This window comes from Dipteris shenzhenensis, chromosome 10, assembly GCF_047967505.1.
Source record: "Dipteris shenzhenensis isolate YYH24624 ecotype China chromosome 10, Dip_SZ_1.0, whole genome shotgun sequence".
Taxonomy (NCBI): Eukaryota; Viridiplantae; Streptophyta; class Polypodiopsida; order Gleicheniales; family Dipteridaceae; genus Dipteris; species Dipteris shenzhenensis.
Window position 1 is genome coordinate 38,020,337 of NC_141605.1, and position 20,579 is coordinate 38,040,915.

General features: G+C 45.1%; 1 protein-coding gene across 5 annotated transcripts in view; it reads right to left on the reverse strand.

The window, feature by feature from the left end:
- Positions 1–20,299, reverse strand: part of LOC147897774 (D-lactate dehydrogenase [cytochrome], mitochondrial-like) — a 102,503-nt gene extending 82,204 nt beyond the window's left edge. For all 5 annotated transcript variants that reach the window (XM_087380221.1, XM_087380219.1, XM_087380218.1 and 2 more), the window contains exons 1-7: positions 20,022–20,299; positions 19,837–19,912; positions 19,469–19,572; positions 19,316–19,364; positions 19,121–19,213; positions 18,918–19,032; positions 14,454–14,514 (exon numbers count right to left, since the gene is read on the reverse strand). In XM_087380221.1, the coding sequence (XP_087236347.1) occupies positions 14,454–14,514; positions 18,918–19,032; positions 19,121–19,213; positions 19,316–19,364; positions 19,469–19,572; positions 19,837–19,912; positions 20,022–20,254 (731 nt within the window). In that variant the 5' untranslated portion in view covers positions 20,255–20,299. The remainder of the gene's footprint in view (positions 1–14,453; positions 14,515–18,917; positions 19,033–19,120; positions 19,214–19,315; positions 19,365–19,468; positions 19,573–19,836; positions 19,913–20,021) is intronic.
- Between the last annotated feature and the right edge of the window lie 280 nt (positions 20,300–20,579).

The following is a 20,579-nucleotide window of genomic DNA, read 5'->3' on the forward strand; positions in this document are numbered from 1 at the left end:
TGATACTCATTACCTTTGGTGTCTAGGCTGGCTGTTTTAACTTTGGACAGCCACTTGCTTGAAGCGTCATCATTCCAATCCCTCCCATCTTAGTCCCTCCCTCCTTCAACTCTTCTCTTCTTCCATTGAGCCCAATAAAAAATTATGGCACCTTTGGTAGAAAGAAGATGGTGAGCTTGAGTTCAAGCCCACTATTTATTGGAGGAAGGCCATGGTACGAGGAGTTATGAATGCAAATCAAAAGGCAATATTCTTAACATACGGAGTAGCCACATCAATCCATGCAAAGATTCAATCCCTCCATCCTAGAGTCACAAATGATGTGGACCGTGGTCGAGGCCAACATGTTAATGGAGTAGCAAAGAGACCGCATAAAGGCAGGGATTACACCATTGCATTCTTTACAAAAGAGGTTGAGGGTTTACGTGTGATTCCTTAAGAGCTGGAAGCATAGTCCATCATTGTCATAGATACAGACTACATCTATTGTGCCTCGCCTCGACAATTCCCTAGTTTATGCCATGTATTTGCTCAATCCATATCTGTTAGGCTTTTCCACTATGATAGCTGCTCCTCCACAACCTCTGTCAAAAAGGCACTGTTAGATATTAACACTCAATTAGCGTACTCTTTGATGTCATTTATGCACCGACCAGTGGTTGGTTTTAACATCTGACATCAGTTAAGCTCAGCTAGAGCAGTAGCCAGCTTATTATTACAATGGGCCAGTAAAAAAAATTTGTCTACCACATGGAACTACCATCTCATCATCCGGTAGTTTTGTATCTACATCAGTTTGTACAGTCTTGTCAATGTGTGTACTTCTCACACAGATTTTGTATGTTGTCATTGTGAGAGAATTATCGATACAAGCCGAATATTTTCTCAATCTAGAAGCTGTTCTGAGCAGAAATTGTGAACCATTCACAAATTTGCAACTCGTTTCTGCTGTAAGCGGACAAGACAACAGCACCACCAATTGTGTGGCATCTGCAAGCAGCCTACAAGATTCTTAAACATACTTCTGCAAAATTTGTTGAATTTTTTGCGGGTTACTATAGTATTTTTGAAAATTTACTAGCCTAATTCTGCATTGGTGCAAAGCTAAGTGCATATGCAGGTGCCTACAGCTGATATCACCTGTTAGGAGCAGGTGAAATTCACACGTGGACATTTTGGGCTGCAGACAGCTCGTTTTTGCAGATTTCATCTGTTTGAAAGTCCAATAAGCATCTGCCAACAGGAGAAATTGTACATGTGTGAAATCTGGAGCATTGAGCAACAACGGTTGCTGGAAAATCAGTCAAAATTCACAGACATGTGAATTTCATGGCAGATTCTGCAGAAATTTTGTAGAGTCCAGCACATATGTTTGGCGATTTTACAGATTGGGATATCTGTCTTCAATGATTTTGCAATCTAAGCAAATTGGACAGACAATTGTTTGGGGCATCTCTTGCAAACTATTTGGCATTTGCATCAGTGTTTGCAGAGAAATTTGCTGGTGCATGCTTGCAAATCGTGCAAAGAAAGATGCATTTGTAGTCTGTGAATGCACTATTGCACTGTTGTGCAGAAATTTGGGCAAAATTCAGCTAAGATTTGCCAAATTTTCATGCCTAGAGTTGTGTGCCAAGAAAAAAACAGCTGGTACAGCTGTGTATTGCAGTGTTCTACAGGTTGGAACTGTTTACGCTGGTTTGGACAGCAAAATGCAGCTTTGTTTGCATTGGGATGCGTGCAACTAACAGATTTCAAATTTTGCAGTAAATTGCAGTAATTGGGGCATTTGCTTTTGAGTAGCAAATTGTGTGAGATTGTCCCTTTTGCAATGTGAAAAGGTTTGCACTTTGTTTGGGCAGTTATGTGCAAATTTGATCAAGTATTAGAGGATGACTCAGGAGGAACCCCCCCTGCTACTCCTAAAAAGGAACTTGCAAAATCGGATCCTGAAGTATGGGAAACTCCATATGAGATGTAGCATGCATCATTTGTGGGAGGGATGCGCAGTGACAGGTAGGAGCCTACAGAAGCCACCACACGCCACAAATGGCAAGATGCAATGGAGTCTGAGTATAACTCCCTCGTGAAAAGTTAAACATAGGCAGTATGTCAGATACCACAAGGTAAATCAGCCATAGGCAATACGTGGATTTACTGAAACAAAAGGGACTTTCGTGGAAATTTCTAGAAATACAGATTTGACACAACCATACCACTGGATTGGCTTCAAAGATAGATGTTGGAGAGTGCCAACATGTCCATTGGCTAGGTGTGTTTTGATGCACAGTATTCCTTTACCGATTATCTGCATTCTATGAATGCCAAGAGGAGACCAATCCTGTATGAGGTTGCAGAGAGTCTCAAAGCAGACACAAGACGCTATACTTCACAAGATCAGAGTGATCAATTTCAGCGATGACAGATGGTGGATAGACCCTCGGCTTTCCCTTGCCATAAATCATCCATGGTGTCTCTCGCTTTATGGTGGATGCCCCTGCCAACACCTTCCATGGGATCCAAGAGAGTGGGAGTGGACTAATGCAACCATTCCCTACAAGACACTCCCTTTGTTCAACTGCACAAACAGGAATGCCAAGCAAGGCCATCTTCAAAGTTTACAAAGCATATCCACCCGGAGAGCACTCTAAGAGTCCCTTGGTGTCACTTTGCTCCTATAGATACGCTTTTGGAGATGGCTTTTGGAGTTCCTACCCAAAGAGGCAGATTTCCATGTTCTTCTGACTCTTTCGACATGGTGGACTCTTGGTCAAACACGTGAAGACAGACTTTTGGAGCAAATCCCAGGTCTTCGAGTTTCTTTTCAACTTTGGGGGCCTATTTATAGGCCAGGCCAAGTAGGCCTGGTCAGCTACTGGTCAGCCAAAATGGCCGACCCATTGTCTCTAGAAGAGGGCACCCTTGTAGGTCGGCCATGCGGACTGGTCGGTTTTGACAGCCCTGGACAGGGCATATATAAAGGGCACCTCACTCCTCCATTCCCTCATCCACTGGACTGAAGCCTCTACCCACGGGCAGCATTCTTTGAGGGAGATCTCTGAGATACTCAGCAGTTTTGGGCAGCACCCTTGCTGCCTACTTTGTGTTCATCTGGAGCTTGTTTATCCCACACTCTGTGGAAGAATATAGTCTGAGTTTTGTCTGTCTCTCTCATGTGCTGGTCGAGCAAGGTTTCATAGTATATGTGTGATCATCTATCAAGTGGTTTCTGAGTGTTGTATGAGCTGATATCAGAAAGAGAGGTGTGAGAGATTCTATCCTCCTATTTCCAACATGGAATCAGAGCGGGGAGGCAATCAGAGCCTTCCATATAGACAGAGGAGGGTAGTTCACGTCTACCGAGTTCAATGGATTTTGCGAGAAGCACAGGATCAAGCGGCAACTTACTACAACTCGCACATCTCAACAAAATGGAGTTGCTGAGCGAAAGCACAGGACTGTCACAAAGATAGGTTTGACCATGTTGCAAGGGAGACATCTTTCGAAATCTTGTTCCAAGGCTGTTGATGATAAGACCCCATATGAAGCTTACTATGGTAAGAAACCTACCATTTCCCATTTGCGGATTTTTAGTTCTAATGCATTTGTTCATGTGCATAAGGATGCGCGGACGAAGCTTGATTCCAATTAGCAAAAGATGTATCTTTGTGGGATACAGTGAAGAATCCAAGGCTTATCACCTTTACGATCCGATGAAGAAGCAAATCCTCATCAACAAGTACATGATCTTTGAAGAGTCAGCTCCCTAGATTGAAGAGGTTCAAGAACTTCCGACATTACCCCACCCAGGGTCACCATCAAGGAGGTCGAGAAGACTGAAGAACCGGTGAAGAAGCAAATCCTCATCAGCAGGGACGTGATCTTTGAAGAATCAGATCCCCACACTGAAGAAGAGGTTCAGGAACTTTCGACATTACCCCTAGGAATTTCCGACATTATCCCCAGCCAGGATCACCATCAAGGAGGTGGAGAAGACTGAAGAACCCGAGGAGGAGGAGGAGGAGCAGGACGTCCTAGTGCCGGCTCCAAAGGCATCTCCAGCAAAGGCACCTCCATCAGAGAAGAAGCTACCTCAGTGGTTTTGAAGACTTAAGCAAACTCACGAGTCACTGACATTCTCAAGAGCAGTTTCGGAGCATGACGGTCTCAACGCAACGTGAAGACTCCCTCCGAGAACTATGCTATGGTGGCTCAGCTTGAGGAGCCCAAATCCTCAGAGGAAGGGAGGGATCTTCCAGAATGGCAAGATGCTATGCAGGCAGAGATGGACGCCATTCTGAAGAACAATTTGGTGGACAATCCGCCCAAGCGGAAGATCATTGGTACCAAATGGGTGTACAAGCTGAAGTTCAAGTCTGATGGAGTTCAAGTCTGATGGGGGGACAAATACAAAGCTCGATTAGTGGTGAAAGGTTACGCACAGTCAGAGGGACTTGACTTCGATGAGACCTTCAGCCCCACAACCGGGATGGTGACGATACACACTATTATTGCCTTGGCTGCTCATCATAGTTGGCCTATCTTTCAGATGGACGTAAAGTCCACATTCTTGAACGGAACCCTAGAGGAGGAGGTATACGTGGATCAGCCACCACGCTTTCAGGTTCTAGGGTCCACATCCAAGGTATGCAAGTAAAAAAAGGCGTTGTACGGGCTGAAACAGGCCCCAAGGGCATGGTACCAGCGGATAGACAAGTTCTTCTTGAAGATTAGGTTACAGCGGAGTCCATCCGAGGCAAACCTCTATCTCTTCACTGAGAGGGGGTTGCGGCTGGTAACTTATCCTATAAGTGGATGATCTTATCCTTACAAGAGACCACTCGAAGAAGCTTTCTCGAGTCAAGAAACTACTTTCTTGGGATCGAAGGCAAGTAGGAGAAGGGCAACATATTTATCTCTCGGGAGAAATACTGCAAGGAGTTACTGAAGCGATTTCAGATGGAAGACTACAAGGTGGCAATCACTCCCATGGAGGTTGGTATGAAGCTGAGCATCCATGATACGTCTCAGCCAGTTGATGCATCACAATATCAACGATGGTGGGAAGTCTACTTGATCTCACTAACACCATACCAAAAATTTCATTTGTAGTAGGGCTACTCTATCAGTTCTCAACCAAACCTAGAAAGGCCCATTGGGACGCAGGCATGAGGGTGCTGAGGTACTTGAAGGGTACATGCACCTATGGCATCACATACAGTAAAGGCGTCGAACTAGGTGGATTATGTGACGGTGATTGGGCAGGTGATGGTGACACCAAAATATCTACTACATTAAAATCCTGAAAATAAGTTGCATCTGAAGGCTGCGAGATAGTGACTTTGAGCTAGTTGTCACTGCCACCTGTGTCTGGCACTGGTGCATGTGACATTCCCTACTTCTGAAGTTGTTGCTAGGTGGATACCTCGCAACACTTTGCCTTGGCGACCTCAACTGTTCCGCCATGGCTTGTGACTTTGGGAACCGGGAATGATGGGGTAAGATTCGCCCATTGACCTACAGTGTCATAATCTTGTTCTCTCCTTAGTTTTTACCCTGCCTCCCTCCCTCCCCCCCCCTGCTCTCTCGCACTTGAAGGAGGGGGGGGGGACCAGGAGTTCCCCACCAAGACCCAGCTCTACTATGACCACTTTCTGAGAGTATCAGAAGATCATCATCAGGCAGTATCTTGAGGACAAAGGAGTCACACGCACTGAGGATTGCCATCGGACAGATGCGGGTCTCATCCCATCAGCTGAGGATCGAGATAGGGAGAGCTGCACGCATACCCAAAGAGCAGCAGACTTGCAGGTTGTGCACGATGGGGACGGTCGAGACAGAGGAGCACTTTCTGTGTGTCTGCCCAACCTACTATGAGATCCGAGGGCGCTACCACTACCTTTTTCAAGAGGGATACGACTTTGGCCCACTCTCACGACTGATCCACTTCTAGGACCAAGTCTGCATTGGGCTCTACCTGATGGAGATGCGACGACACAGGGAGATACTACGACATATCAAAGAGCAGGAGGATGGGACCACCGCACCACGGGGTACTGAGGTAGACCGAGCGCAGAGATGGGTCACAAATTTCTATGCATTTAACTCGGCCCCAGGGCACTCTGGGATAGAGGAGGAGGAGCTAGTCGACATGAGAGATATATGGATCAGCGGAGGTAGCCGACACAACATTGCCAGACGAGGGACACACAAACCATACACGGCGCGACAAACACCCAGAGCACACACGATCGAGGTTCGACCTATCTTAGCTCTCCTTAGGGGAGATCGACCAGGGCGAGGCATCACTCTTCACATAGCCCATCGGATCCAAAGATCGAGGAGACCACGTCCTCCACCACCACGAGAGACATCCCGACAAATGCAGATACGTGAGCTCTTTGCATCTCATCAGAGAGCCATCATGGAGCTTGGATACGTAGGGCCGGTCCACGCACTTGGGACTCTAGCTCTGAGCACTTGATATCTTCATGTCCAATCCTCACGGCAATACCTATTCTCAGGAGTTTTTATTGAGCTGCCGTGTTATCATAGTAGAGCATTCGTTCCTCAGCCTCTTGGAGCGATACCAAATCAGTCCCCAGTTCAAGACTGTTCCGCGTTCTTTGGGAGGGCAGTCAAGTTTTGAGCAGTAGTTGGTGGTCATCACGATCACATTCGCTTGGCAGATTCACTCAGTGCCCCTCAACAGCTATCATCATCTAGAATTTCAGCAAGAGGGAATATCACATGCACCCCTACATTAGGGAACATTATGAGAGAGAGAGAGAGAGAGAGATTAACGTCCGCGGGAGGCCTCACGGGCCTATGGGACAAAGTACGGAATCAAGTAGCTCATACAGACCACTATGGGCCAGGGCAAAGGGCTCACTAAGGCCCCAGTTCAAGACTGTTCCGCCTTCTTTGGGAGGGCAGTCAAGTTTTGAGTAGTAGTTGGTGGTCATCACGATCACATTCGCTTGGCAGATTCACTCAGTGCCCCTCAACAGCTATCATCACCTAGAATTTCAGCAAGAGGGAATATCACATGCACCCCTACATTAGGGAACATTATGTGAGAGAGAGAGAGAGAGAGAGAGAGATTAACGTCCGCGGGAGGCCTCACGAGCCTATGGGACAAAGTACGAAATCAAGTAGCTCATACACACCACTATGGGCCGGGGCAAAGGGCTCACTAAGGCCCTTGCTGAGTACTAAAATGCTATGCTAGTACAAAATAGCGAAGTAAAAAAGCAAAATGAGAGTGTTGCTTAGGCCAGTCATCCCACCACATTACTACTACGAACCCCTGATCCTCGAGTGGTATGGCACTCTGATAGGCTCCTGGACATATGAATTGCATGCTATCCCCGTGACCTTCCGAGGACTGATTGAACTGTTGATGTAGAGCATTGCACTCTAGAAGTGCATATGAACTACATGCTATCCCCGTGACCTGCTGCTGTGGACTGATCGGACTGCTGATGTAGAGCATTGCACTCTGGAAGTCCAATGGCATGAAACTGACTATCAACTGTCGGCATGCATTCTCCCCATTGCGGAAGATCCACCAACATAGAAATGCCGGTGCTACTCCAAGAACTGCTGGGGTGATGACATCCACAGAGGCTAGGCAACCAAGACTGAAAACGTGGAAACTCCAGAATACTCACATGCACTGTTGGGCAATGTGGTACTACTGTCTCCATGACTTCGGTGAGGGAAAGTTGGTATGCACCTGCCTCCTCTGCTGGTGTGATGACTAATGAGGGTAAGAACTCTACCACCCTGCTGGAATCTAAAATTGTGGATGGAAATGTCTCCTAAAGAACCTGAGTGATGCCGGGAGCTGCACTCGACTCTCTCTGAGAAAATCCAAGAGAGATGGAACTATGGCTGTCTCTCCAAGGAGCTGAGCGGTGATTGGGACTATAGATCACCCCTCCAAGGAGAAACAGTACTAGATGCTCTCCGAAGGAAAAGAGGAGCTATTGAGTGCCCCTCTAATGAATCAACTAAATGGGATGCTGCCAGAAAGAACTGTGAGATGTCCAAAACTGCTGAGAATACCCCGTCTACCATGAATGATTGGTATATCTCTCGAAAGGAGTGAGAGATGGCTGGCATAGCTTCTTCCTGACGACATACTGGGACTAAGCATGTCCCCCTGAGGTACTAAGGAAGAACTAAGGCTGATGAGCACGCCTCTGATGAATCGATCGAATTGCTGTCATCACCAAGGGAACTGCCGATGTAGACATTGGTCAATGCTATTGCTGGTGGCTCGCAATCTGATGGAGAGGACACTGTATGACTAACCTCCCAAAGAGAAGGAAACAATATTGAAAATGCCTCGTCAACCCCTCTACTGACTGGTACTGCAGCTGCTACCTCCCTAAAGAACTGAGAAAGGGGAGCTGCGGAGGGGTGTCTAGGTAGTACCATACTAGTGGTAGTACCATACTCCATTAGCCTCTCCCTCCCAACCTTCATTGCGCATCGGGCCGGCTCCCGTCTTCACCCATATGCGTTTACACCTTATGGGGCAAGGTTGTTAGAATTATAGATATAATTCAGCAGTGACCAATGTAATTTAATAAGCTAGTTAGGGGCACTTTTCCCTCTTTAAGAGGTTTTTCCTCCTAACCGCAGTTAGTCCACTAACTATGGTTAGTGACTACTAAGGTTTTGTCACTAGGACAAAACCTTATCTCTCACTCTTTCAGTTGTACTCTCACACTCTTCTATTGCAACTAAGCTTTCAAGCTTTCAGCTCTAAGCTCAATCTCTTGCTCTCTCTCTCCCCCAAATCTTACATTTGGTATCAGAGCATATCGTGCTCTAGGACCTGCTCTAAGCTCCCGCGAGCTCTCTTTGCTGCTCGTACCTTCGTCAGCTGCAGTCTTGTCGTCAGTACCTACCGTACTTGCTCGCATCTGCCATAAGTGATGCATCCATACCTGCTTGTACCTGTCGTACCTGCTGCTTCCGTACCTTTCGTACAATCTTGCCGTACCTGCTCGAATCTATTGTTTGTCGTCCGTACCTGCGCTTCTTTCCTGATCGCTCCGTACATTCGTCGTACAACTTCGCTGTCCATACTGTAGTACCCGTACTGTACCTGCAACAGTGCCATACCAGCCTTACCTGCGCTGATGCCCGTACCAGCATACCTGCAAACTCGACGTCGGTACATGCGACTGTACTATTCCCCGTCCGTACCTGCGACTATACGATTAGTCGCCGTACCTGCTGTGGCTACAGGATCTCAGAGAGCAATTATTGAACATTGATGAGATTATTCCTGATTTAGAGATGATTACCACCACTCTGAATTCTCTTCCTGAGTCTTATCTCAACTTTCATACCTCGCTGAACTTATCATTGAGGGGGGGTGCAAATCCTCTCACTTTTCATGAGTTGATAGGACTTCTGCTTCAGGAAGAGCAGACCAGGAAAAACTTGGCTTCACATGCAGGTGAACAAGCTATGCTCTCAAAGTTCAAGTCAAAAACAAAGGGACAGGCAAAGACATCAGTAAATCAGCCGTCCAGTGGGTCAGGACAGCCTTCACAAAAGGCTAAAAATGATGCAAGTAAGCCCAAGAAGAAGGGTTTTTGTCATTACTGCAAAAAGCCAGGTCATCACATTGCAGAATGCAAGAAAAGGCTTGCAAAAGAGAAGAAAAGCAGCTCCGGTATGGCTGTTTCACATTCAGCTCCTCATGCATCTGACAGAGGGGATGCTGCAGCCAACTTTGTTGGAAAGGATTATGCCTTTTTATCTTGCATTTCAGATTCTAGGCTGGCTGCTCCAGATGCTCGGGATAGTACAGCCACTTGTAATGATGATACATATGCCTTTTTGACTTGCAGTTATGACCCCTCTACGGATGCATCAGTTTTCAGTGTCAATGAAACACTGAATACTTGGTATTTTGACAGCAGTGCCTCCAAGCATATCACTTCTAGGAAGTGTCTCTTTACTTCCTTGCATCCACCTCCCGTTGGTAAGAAAGTCACTTGTGCCAACAACTCGTCATATTCAGTACGTGGCACAGGAGAAGTTGAGCTTACCGCCATTGATGGCTCAGTTTTCAGACTTTCAGATGTCTTGTATGTACTTGGTATCACCAAGAATCTCCTTTCAGTGTCCTCTTAACAAGGCTGGATTTCAGGTCATCTTTGAGGATGACAAATGTGCTGTCTGAGACAGAGAAAATGATTATGCCTTGAGATTATCTGGTACTCTGCTGCGTGAGCTTTTTCAGCTTGATCTTTTTGAGGCAAAAGCAGCCCATGCTCTTGCAGTTTCTACTCCTACTGCTGCCATGCAGAATGCAGCATTATGGCATGCCCGATATGGCCACATGCATTACAACAGCTTGATGACACTTCAGAAGCACTCTATGGTTGATGCATTGCCACCTCTTGAGATACCTCCTCCACATGCCTATGAAGGGTGCATTTTAGGCAAAATGCATAGATTCCCCTTCAAAAAGGATGGTTCAGTTAAAGCTGTCCGGAAATTACAGCTTATACACAGTGATGTCTATGGTCCCATGAGGACTCCATCATTGGGTGGTCATCTCTATTTTGTTACTTTTATTGATGATTACTCCAATTTCACTTGGGTCCTTGGACCGAAGCGCAAATCAGAAGTGTTCATGGTGTTTAAACACTTTTCAGCCATGGTTGAAAATGAAACTGGACTCAAGATACAGACATTGCGCACAGATAGAGGTGGGGAATACTTGTCTACAGATTTTGATGCTTTTCTGAAAGGCAAGGGTATTGTGCATCAGCTCACAGTGAGGCTGACCCCTCAGCAGCTGAGAGGAAAAATAGAACTCTTATGGAGATGGACAGATGTATGCTGAAAAGCAAACACATGCCTCACAAATTCTGGCTTGAAGGTCTAATGTGTGCCAACTACATCTTAAATCAGGCTCCCCCTAAGGCTTTGAAAACAAAAACTCCCTATGAGGTCTGGAATGGGAGAAAGCCTTCAGTGGATCATTTCCGAGTCTTTGGATGCCTTGCATATGCTCATGTGTCAGTTGAATTTCGGCATAAGTTGTCAGATAAGGCAATTAAGTGCATATTTGTTGGGTACAGTGCAGAAAGCAAGGGGTACCGTCTCTACAATCTTGCTACACGCAAGATCATTGTCAGTAGAGATGTGATATTTGCAGAAAATTCAGCTCACACTCAGGCTGAATTTCATATGCCTTCTTCTTCAGAGGATGTTTTTGAGGGGATGCTACCCATTGCCTTGGGTTCCTCTGCTGATATTTCTGATGCAAATCAGAATTTACAGCCACCTCCCGATGCTCCAGTTCAGCCACAGGATGTCTTGCCACCTCCACAGGCAGTGGAACAGGTAGTTCAGCAAGAAATTGCAGACATACATGCAGCAAAAACAGTCCCAAACTGGCTGTTACAGACTCTCAAGGAGAGTAAGATTGATGCTCCATTACCTGGCAGGACTCGCAGTGCAGCAAGGCACATGGAAGGTGCTAATTCAGTGGAATCAGCATATGCAGGTACTCTTCTCGATGAGGAGGAGCCTGCAACATTCGAAGAAGCAAAGGACTATGTGCATTGGATGAATGCCATGCACGATGAGTTGCAGTCCATTAAGAAAAATCAGACTTGGGATGTCGTAGACTTGCCACCAGGTTAACATGCCATTGGTACACGATGGGTTTTCAAGGTGAAACGGAAGCCAGATGGCTCCATTGACAGATACAAGGCAAGGCTAGTTGCCCAAGGCTATGCTCAGAAAAAGGGCATAGATTATGAGGAGACCTCTGCTCCTACATCCCGGATGACCACCATCCGATCTGTTATTGCAATGGCTGCACATTTTGAGTGGAATGTTCATCAGTTGGACATTAAAACAGCCTTCCTAAACGAAGACTTGTTGGAAGAGGTTTATGTCAAACAACCTCCAGGCTTTGAAATTACAACAAATGCACTTCAGGTATGCAAGCTAAACAAAGCTTTGTATGGGTTGAAATAGGCCCCTCGTGCATGGTATGCCAAGATTCATGCCTTTTTTACCAGCAAGGGGCTGCACAATAGTCCTACTGAGAGCACCCTCTACATCAAGATGGATGGGGGGGAAATTTTAGTCATCCTTCTTTATGTCGATGACTTACTACTCACAGGGTCCAATGAAGATAATATTGCAGATTTCAAAGCTGATTTGCAAACCAATTTTGACATGTCAGATTTGGGGCTGCTTCACTTTTATTTGGGGATCCAGTTCTCTCAAGAGAGACGTGGCACTGTTATGTCTCAGTCCAAGTATGTGCAGAAACTCTGTGACAGATTTAACATGCATGATTGTAAGCCCATAGCCACTCCTATGGAGCCGGGGCTGAAACTCACAATGCATGATGCAAGAGAATTAGTTGATGCCACACTTTACAGTCAGGCTATTGGATGCCTCATATATCTCCGCAACACTAGACCTGATATTCAGTTTGCAATATCTCAGGTAAGCAGGTATATGCACAGCCCAAAAACTATGCATTGGCAGGCAGTTAAGCGCATCTTCCGTTATTTGTAGGGCACGAAGTCTTTTGGCTTGTTATTTCCCAGGGGGGGTGACTTGCAGATGCATGCCTACAGTGATTCAGATTGGCCTGGTGATTATGACACTAGGCAGTCCACTAGTGGCAATTGTTTCTTTTTTAGTAAAGCTTGCATTTCCTGGCTGAGCAAGAAACAATCTACAGTGGCTACCTCATCATGTGAAGCTGAGTACAGAGCAGCTTTCACAGCAACAGTTGAATGTGTCTGGCTGCGACGTCTATTTGCTGATCTTCATCTGTCATTGGAGGGTCCTTCTCCAATTCTCATTGATAGTCAGAGTGCCATTGCAGTGGCAAAGAATCCAGTGTTTCATGCTCGCACGAAGCACATTGAGGTTCACTATCACTACGTCAGAGAGAAGTTGCATGCAGGAGAGATCAGTATGATCTTTGTGTCCACACATGACAATGTTGCAGATATTTTCACCAAAGCATTACCACGTGAAAAGTTTAAGGCGTTTCGCAGTGCCCTGAACTTATATCCGTTTGGTGATTAATCAGCCTTGTACATGACATTGGCACTACAGGGGGGTGTTAGAATTATAGATATAATTCAGCAGTGACCAACGTAATTTAATAAGCTAGTTAGGGGCACTTTTCCCTCTTTAAGAGGTTTTTCCCCCTAACCGCAGTTAGTCCACTTATGGTTAGTGACTACTAAGGTTTTGTCACTAGGACAAAACCTTATCTCTCACTCTTTCAGTTGTACTCTCACACTCTTCTATTGCAACTAAGCTTTCAAGCTTTCAGCTCTCAGCTCACTCTCTTGCTCTCTCTCTTTCCCAAATCTGACAAAGGTTAGGGGGGAAAGTTTTTTTCCTCTAGCAGTAATTGTTGCAGCGATTGATGGATTTACCAATCTTCCACATGGAGCCATTGTCGGTTATGAGTCACACTACAAATCAGCAGGTTGCCTATATTTTCACAAAGCGATTGGGTGGCAGGAAGTCTCAATGGTGGAGGGACATGCGTGGGCTGTAGGACATCAAGTTGATTATTAAGGGAGAGTATTAGGTGTCATCTTAAAACTTACATTTAGTTCCGTAGTCATTCCTCGATGCCACATGATACATTTGGAATCCTCAACCCCTCGTTGTGGAAGTTAGCTCTCTACATCCTCTCACAAGATTACACCTCCAAGCCTAGCTGGCATCATTGCATAGTATTAAGAGTGCTGGCACAGACCCTAGAGTAGGTCCACAGTTCTAGCCTAGGCTCTAGAGAGTTATCGGAAAAAAACCTGAGAGTTATCGAAAAAAACCTGAGAGTTATCGGAATCGGAAAAAAACCTGAGAGTTATCGAAAAAAAATGTATTTATCTTTCTAATGATTCATGAATCATTATATCAGATATGGTCCTTGGATATCTCATACCTAAGATAGTAGATGTCACAGGACTCAAGAGTACACATTAAGATACAAATTACAATGTACATATATCTAGATGAATCTAGCAACTCATCCTTTGAAAACCTGCTGCTTCAATCTCATGATAGTACTCATAAGGTAAAAACCATAAACTCCGTCACAAAGCAAGGACTAGCTTCTATAATCTATAGAATGTAAGCATATAGGTTGATTATTATTATAATCCATAGAACTTAAGCATGCATTAGTATATTTCAAACTTTATATAAACTTAAGATAACATAAATTAATTAAGTATGTTCCATGAAACTTTCCTGTTGACACTAATCATAAGCTTTTTTTTAGAAAAACATCCAATTTACATGGGTTTAAAATGCACCACGCATGCGATATTTTGGAGCTACACACAAAATAATGGGAGAAACATAGTATCTAATTAAATCAATACTTTGAACCCCGTAAAAGTACTCATGACTTGCAGTACCGTACTGCCAAAGAACCAGAGCATCGAGTTGCACACATTCCTCCAATAGACGCTCCAGGGCCTAAAGTATCATGAAAAAGCAAAAACCATACCCAACACATCCAAAAGTTAGTGTTTCACGTACACTAGTTGTGAATGCTGTAAAACTTCCACATTAAATGGGACATATCCTCTTTTTATCTTGTTAGGAAAAGTAAAGATTTTGAAATGCATCAAGTATGACAAGACCTTTTCTTACAAATTACCCTAAAAAAGACCTTAAGAATAACCTAGCTCTCCATTAATCAAGCAGAAACTATTTTTCTTACAATGCATCATAGGATAATTCTTGAAGATTATGTATGATAAAATCATGCAATTATATTCTCATGAGCAGTCCTCCTCTATGAGCCATTACTGTCAGCATAGGACATGGTATTGACTAGGATCTCATGACGTTGATGGGAGGAAAATTGTAAATATTTTTTCGCACTTCAGAGTTACATGAGGGTAGGCACTATGCACATATTTGTATAGGTATGGGGGTGTTTGGTTTCACCAATGTGACTGGCATCACATGTAACAAGGTTGGCTTTGTGTTTAAAGATACTAGCCACGCACTCCAAAGCATAGTATCCCATATGTTTCGGTGTTGGTTGTAAATGACATATGTTTATATCATTGTTGTCTTTTGCCATGTGTTCATGTGGTCATGAGTGATTCGTGTGTCGTCATCATCTCATGTGGGCAGCATCTCTGAGTGGGTTCGGCTATTTTATGTGTGATTATAAGTGGCATGCATGCATTGAAAGCTTTGCATGCAGTCTTTGTGCAAGAAGTGTGCCTAAGGTTGGGATTTTGGGCATTAATTGCCTTGGTGTACGATTTAGGGAAAAGGAATTGAAGAAGGGTAAAATGGAAGTGGTGTGATGTGGCTGGAATTTCTGGAAAGGTTGGCATGTGCATGCAAGGTGGTTGTGTGAAAAGAATCATGGCGCTTCTAGATCGACGACTTGGCAAGCTACGTGGAATGGCGGCTACTGGAGAGTCCTGGAAATTGATAATCACCATGAAAAGGATAGTCGCAAAAAAAAAGAATGATGGGCGGATGAGCAAAAAGCTTTTTGCTGGCTGAAGAGAGGTGAGAGCTATTGGCTGGTCGACGCATGGACTGCCTACGACTGCTGTACGGATCATGAGTGGAGAGCTGGGGGTGTGAGGTGTGTGGGCTGTACATATGCAGGAGTTCCAAATCTGAAGAGAGAGAGAGAGCCGTTTTGGATGGATGAAACTGTATGCGCTAGTGGGCCTTTTGACGAGCTGCTGCGTTGAAGGCTGGGGGGTGTAGGCGCCGTTTTTTTTTTAGGTTTAGGGACAGTGTTGAGAGTGCTGCAGGAGCTGTACGTTGGCTGAAGTGAGGTCCTAATTGAAAAGCCAGGCTACTTGGTTGGCGATGCAACTAGCGACTGGAGAAGCTGTGTCACTGGATCTGTTTTTGGAGGTGGTTGGCGAGCTGATGTACGGGCGGACCACTATTGTTTGCACGAACTGTTACCAGCGTGATGGTAGTGGAAAAGATGACTTTTTGCGGGTTTACATTAGCTCAAGAACGAGATTCCTTTGATGCTCAGAATGGCTATGCATTCACAAGCACTTCTCAAGCATGGCTCTTGGCTGTGAACTGTTTTGGAGAGCTTATACAGGCTGAGAAATACAAGGTGGTTGTTATCAGAGAAATGCAATTGCGGTTTCTTTCCTCTCTTTTTTTGCTTATCATCTTTTGGGAGTTGAGTGTTCCTATGAGATTGCTTCTAGGCAACCTTGTGTAAGTTTGCCTTGAGTCTTGTAAATGGATACGTGCTCTAGAACTTGTGCATATGCTCTATTCCATGAGCTCTACACTGCTATCTGATCCCATTGGAGACCCGGCTTCAGTTTGCCTCTTAGATGCAGTTAAAAGAATGATGATTATCCCTTGAGCTTGGGCCAAAGGTACTTGGTGTTTTCTTTGATGGTTTCCACATAGAGGTTGTGCTATCCTTGGTTCATGGTGATTATTGGTCTCTGCTTTTGCGTGTGGTAGATGAAGAGTGGATGCTTGTGACACTTCTAGATGAATAAGATCTTCCTGAGTGTACCCATCATATGGAGTTTTGTGATGAAGATGATCTCAACTGAGTGGGTGGGTGTGTGTAGTGCTTAGTTGTCTTCTCATATTTTCACCCATCATAGTTTTGGCGATCTTGCTTGGGACCTTTTTTTTTTTTAGTTGGTAAGTGAAGACCCACCCGAATCAAGAAAGCTCAAAAGTTTGAAAATGGCACAAGATTTTGCAAGATTCTATGGCCTGCCCAATGAGGACCCTGAGAGGTTCATTGAAGGCATGGAGTTTACAGCCCTTATTAAGGATAGGAATGCTCTGGAGGTCTTGTTGCGGATATTGTCTTTTTGTATGATGGGAGAGGCCCAATCTTGGTTGCAGAGGGTTATGGCAGTTTGCCAAGATGAGCAAGGAGAACGTAGGAATCCCACTTATGCAGAGGTGAGAGCAGCATTTTTGGCCCAGTTTGCTCGTGCAAAGGATGCAGATGGTCTCTAGAAGGAGATGTGTGGTCTGCAGCAGAAGCCTGGTCAAACTATGGATGGCTATGTGGGAACCTTCACAATTATGTGGAATAGATGGCAGTCAGCCCTCTTGCCAGAGGTGCCACCTTGTGTTATTAAAAAGGACATGTTTATTGCACGATTAAGGCCTGACATACGGATAAAATTGAGTCTTAATCTTATGGTTGGGAGAAGACGATGTCGTATTCAGAATAATAGAGGAGTAGGTAGCATGCCTAATTCAAATGCTCAGGCTTTATTGCCAGGGGGACAAGGACGAGGGGGTATCTCTCCTTATGTGCATTGTTTCAAGTGTTTGGACTGGAAACATTACAGTTCACAATGTGACAAGCCTCCCAGGGTAAGTGGGGATGTGTATCCTCTTCCACCTAGTTTGAATAATAGGCAAAATGATCATCGAATTGAGATAAAGGAGCCAGGACCTTCAACCAGTAGTGGGGCAAAAAAAGTCACATTTGAAGATAAGGGGGAAGGTAAGGTTGTTAGCATGCTGGGAATAGTAAAGGATAATGCTGATGTGTCACCTCTTACATTAGAGGAAAGTGATGCTGATGTTTTTCCTCTTAGGAAGAGAGATAGGGATGAAGGAGCTGAGCCAAGTACCAAAAGGAGTAAACAGACAGAGCAGGTGATTACTTACTCAAGGAAGAAGGTAAGGAAGCCCATACATAAGTATAAGACAGCTGATTATCCTTTGGGTAAAGAGCAGGCTGAGTATGATTTGATAGGTGATCTATCAAGAAGGAAGGCTGATATTACGTTTGCACAAATGGTTGGCCTGCTTAAGAAAGAGTGGAGAAGGGCTGTAAATCCGGGAAGGAAGAAAACAGCACATAGAGAAGTTAAGAAAATTATGTCAATAACAGAACCGCCAGATGTATGTCCTTTGGTGGAGGTATGGCATAAGAAGTTTGGCCTTGGAGAAGCATATATCCACATAGGATGATTGAGAGAATTTAGGAGCAGATTGAGGAGATGATTGTGGAGCTCAGAGGTCATCAGTGATGTCAGTGATCATGTAAGAGGTGCCTACTTAAGGACCTCACCTTTCTTCATTCCATAAGCAAGAATTCTCAGTTTGTGTTCACTCCATGCTTTCCTTTCAGTTTACCAACAATGATGCATTAAGGAGGGACCCTAGAATGAAGACATGTGGCATACTAGATCCATCTAGGGAATGTTGGGGCTTGGTGGAATTTTGTAAGCAAGAGCTTTCACGTAACGAAATTTTTTCATGAGAGAGCTTACTACCACTGAAATCGGCTGGGAGGTGAATTCGTGTGCTTGTGCCCGTGAATTGATGAAAGGCTAGGAGTTAGCAGTTTTGGACGTTTCATTTTGGTATCAGAGCGTGCAGGTGGATCACGAGAGTTGGAGCGTGACTAGTTGGAAGAGTGGCGTGTAGAGGCAATTGGCTGAGCTCGCTAACAAGACTTTGGTGAGGTTGTGCACGTTGCTTAGGGTCGTCATATTTGGGCTTGTCCCTGAAGAGCAGTTGTTGGAGTTGCCCGTTGTATTGCTCGCAAGGTCGTTTGTTAGCAGACGCTGTCGCAGATTGGTGAGTGCGTGGAAGATACAAGCAAATAGCACGAATAGAAGGCTCTCTCCGAGTCCATGTTATCCACTTTGGGCTTTCGTGCTTCAATAGATTAGTAGTTTTCTTTGAAGGTGTGCTAGACACCTCTAGATTCCCCCATCGACGTGTATTGGATTTCGGCTCCTTGGTCTCATAGCCTTTTTTGGCCTTTCAAAGACGTTAACAAAACTCTCTCTCTTTCTCTCTCTCACACACACACAATCCCACCATTATTACCTTTCGCTATTATGTTATATTGTTATTGGATAGATATACCTTCTTACCAGGGTCCAAAGGGAAAAACAGACCATAAGGCTTGAGATACTCGTTAAGTTCTATCCAGCCGAGCCCAGGCTCCACCACCACGTCCATGTCCTCAACATGGAGAGCTTTGATTTGCTGCAAGGAATGTGAGATTTACAACCAACGCTCGATCGCACTTGCATGTAAACTTTCTCACAAATGGAGATTGACGTATATACCTCACCTTCATTAGACTCATATCAATGCTCACACCTCCATAGGGAGACAATATTTGCCCTTCCGTAGACGTGGCTCCTCCAAAGGGCACAATTGGAATCTGGACACGAGAGAGCAATCAGAATACATTTGCCCCATTTGAGTCAAACATGCGATCTTAACCTTCCCTGTTCAAAGATAGAGTCAATAGCTTGTGCTTCACCTTATACTTGTTACATGCTTTGACAATCGCAACCACTTCTTCTTGGGATCTGGCAGGCATCAAAGTCAACGAGAACAAGAGTTACGATGGCTTCTAGATAGAGTTTCCTCTAAGTAGCAACGGGACAGTCATAGAAGTCCTAGATTCACCAACCGCGGATAAACTACCACGTCAGGAATGTTTGTGGGAGGGTAGAAGCTGCTGACAGGCTTTGAATGAACGATTCTCTCGTCGACATCCAATACAACTCCCTCCTCCTACAAAAGAAGGTTTTGTACATAGTCAATTTAAGAGTTGGGAAACTTTGGAGGCCTTGACAGGACCAGGCCTTGCTGGCCTTCAACCGTGGCCCCCGACCGAATGCAGTGCTTGGTAACATCCCCACATAAATTTCTTGGAACAAAAAAAACATCCCCGCATAAATGGTGCAATTAGCTAAGTTTGTATTTGCTGAGTCGTAGTACATTTCACATAATAACAACGATGATCAAAACTGTAATGGTACGATGGTGATCACTTACACCACAAGCAGCTCTCAACTGTTCAATGAAAGAACTTGGCAGCACCCTGGAACGACCTGGAGCTAGAATTTCAGGGCTGGCAGGGGAGAGCAGCTTTCATGTGAGAGAGAGAGAGAGAGAGAGAGAGAGAGAGAGAGAGAACATCGCTTATAAATGCAAACGAAACGATGTGGCAAGAATGACACCTCGAACTGCGAGACTCCTGGGAACACAGTAGGTCTGAGGCAACTGATCCGGCGGCAAGAAGCAAGGAGCAAGGCCATAGCCAAGGAGCGAGGAACTGTGAATCAGAGCTGGAGGAAGCACCGAGGGGGAGGGGGGCAAGGGGGGGAGGACGGAGACGGCACAAAGGGAGGGTTGCCAGGGGAGCCAAACGTTTAGCAGCTGGGAGGAGACGAGATACAGAAACAGCAGCCATAGCTGAGCTCGGACGGAGCCCATGAGCAGGCAACAGTATCTAGATATACACACACACACATAGATATATATATATATATATATGTCTTTTATTCCACACGTGCGTTTCAAAATTTATTCTCTCTTGTCGAACGCTCCGTTTGTCCACTTGTGATCATATGGTCAGGCCATGGGTCAACCGGTTTTTTGGCTGGCCCCTACTCAAGAGCAAGGGCTCAAGCAACAACCAGGTTTTCCCTCCAAAACCAGTTCGCAAACCACCTCTCGCACATGAACATTAAAAGGTGATGTCAAAAATACACTTTTTGGTAGTGTGCCCATTCTAA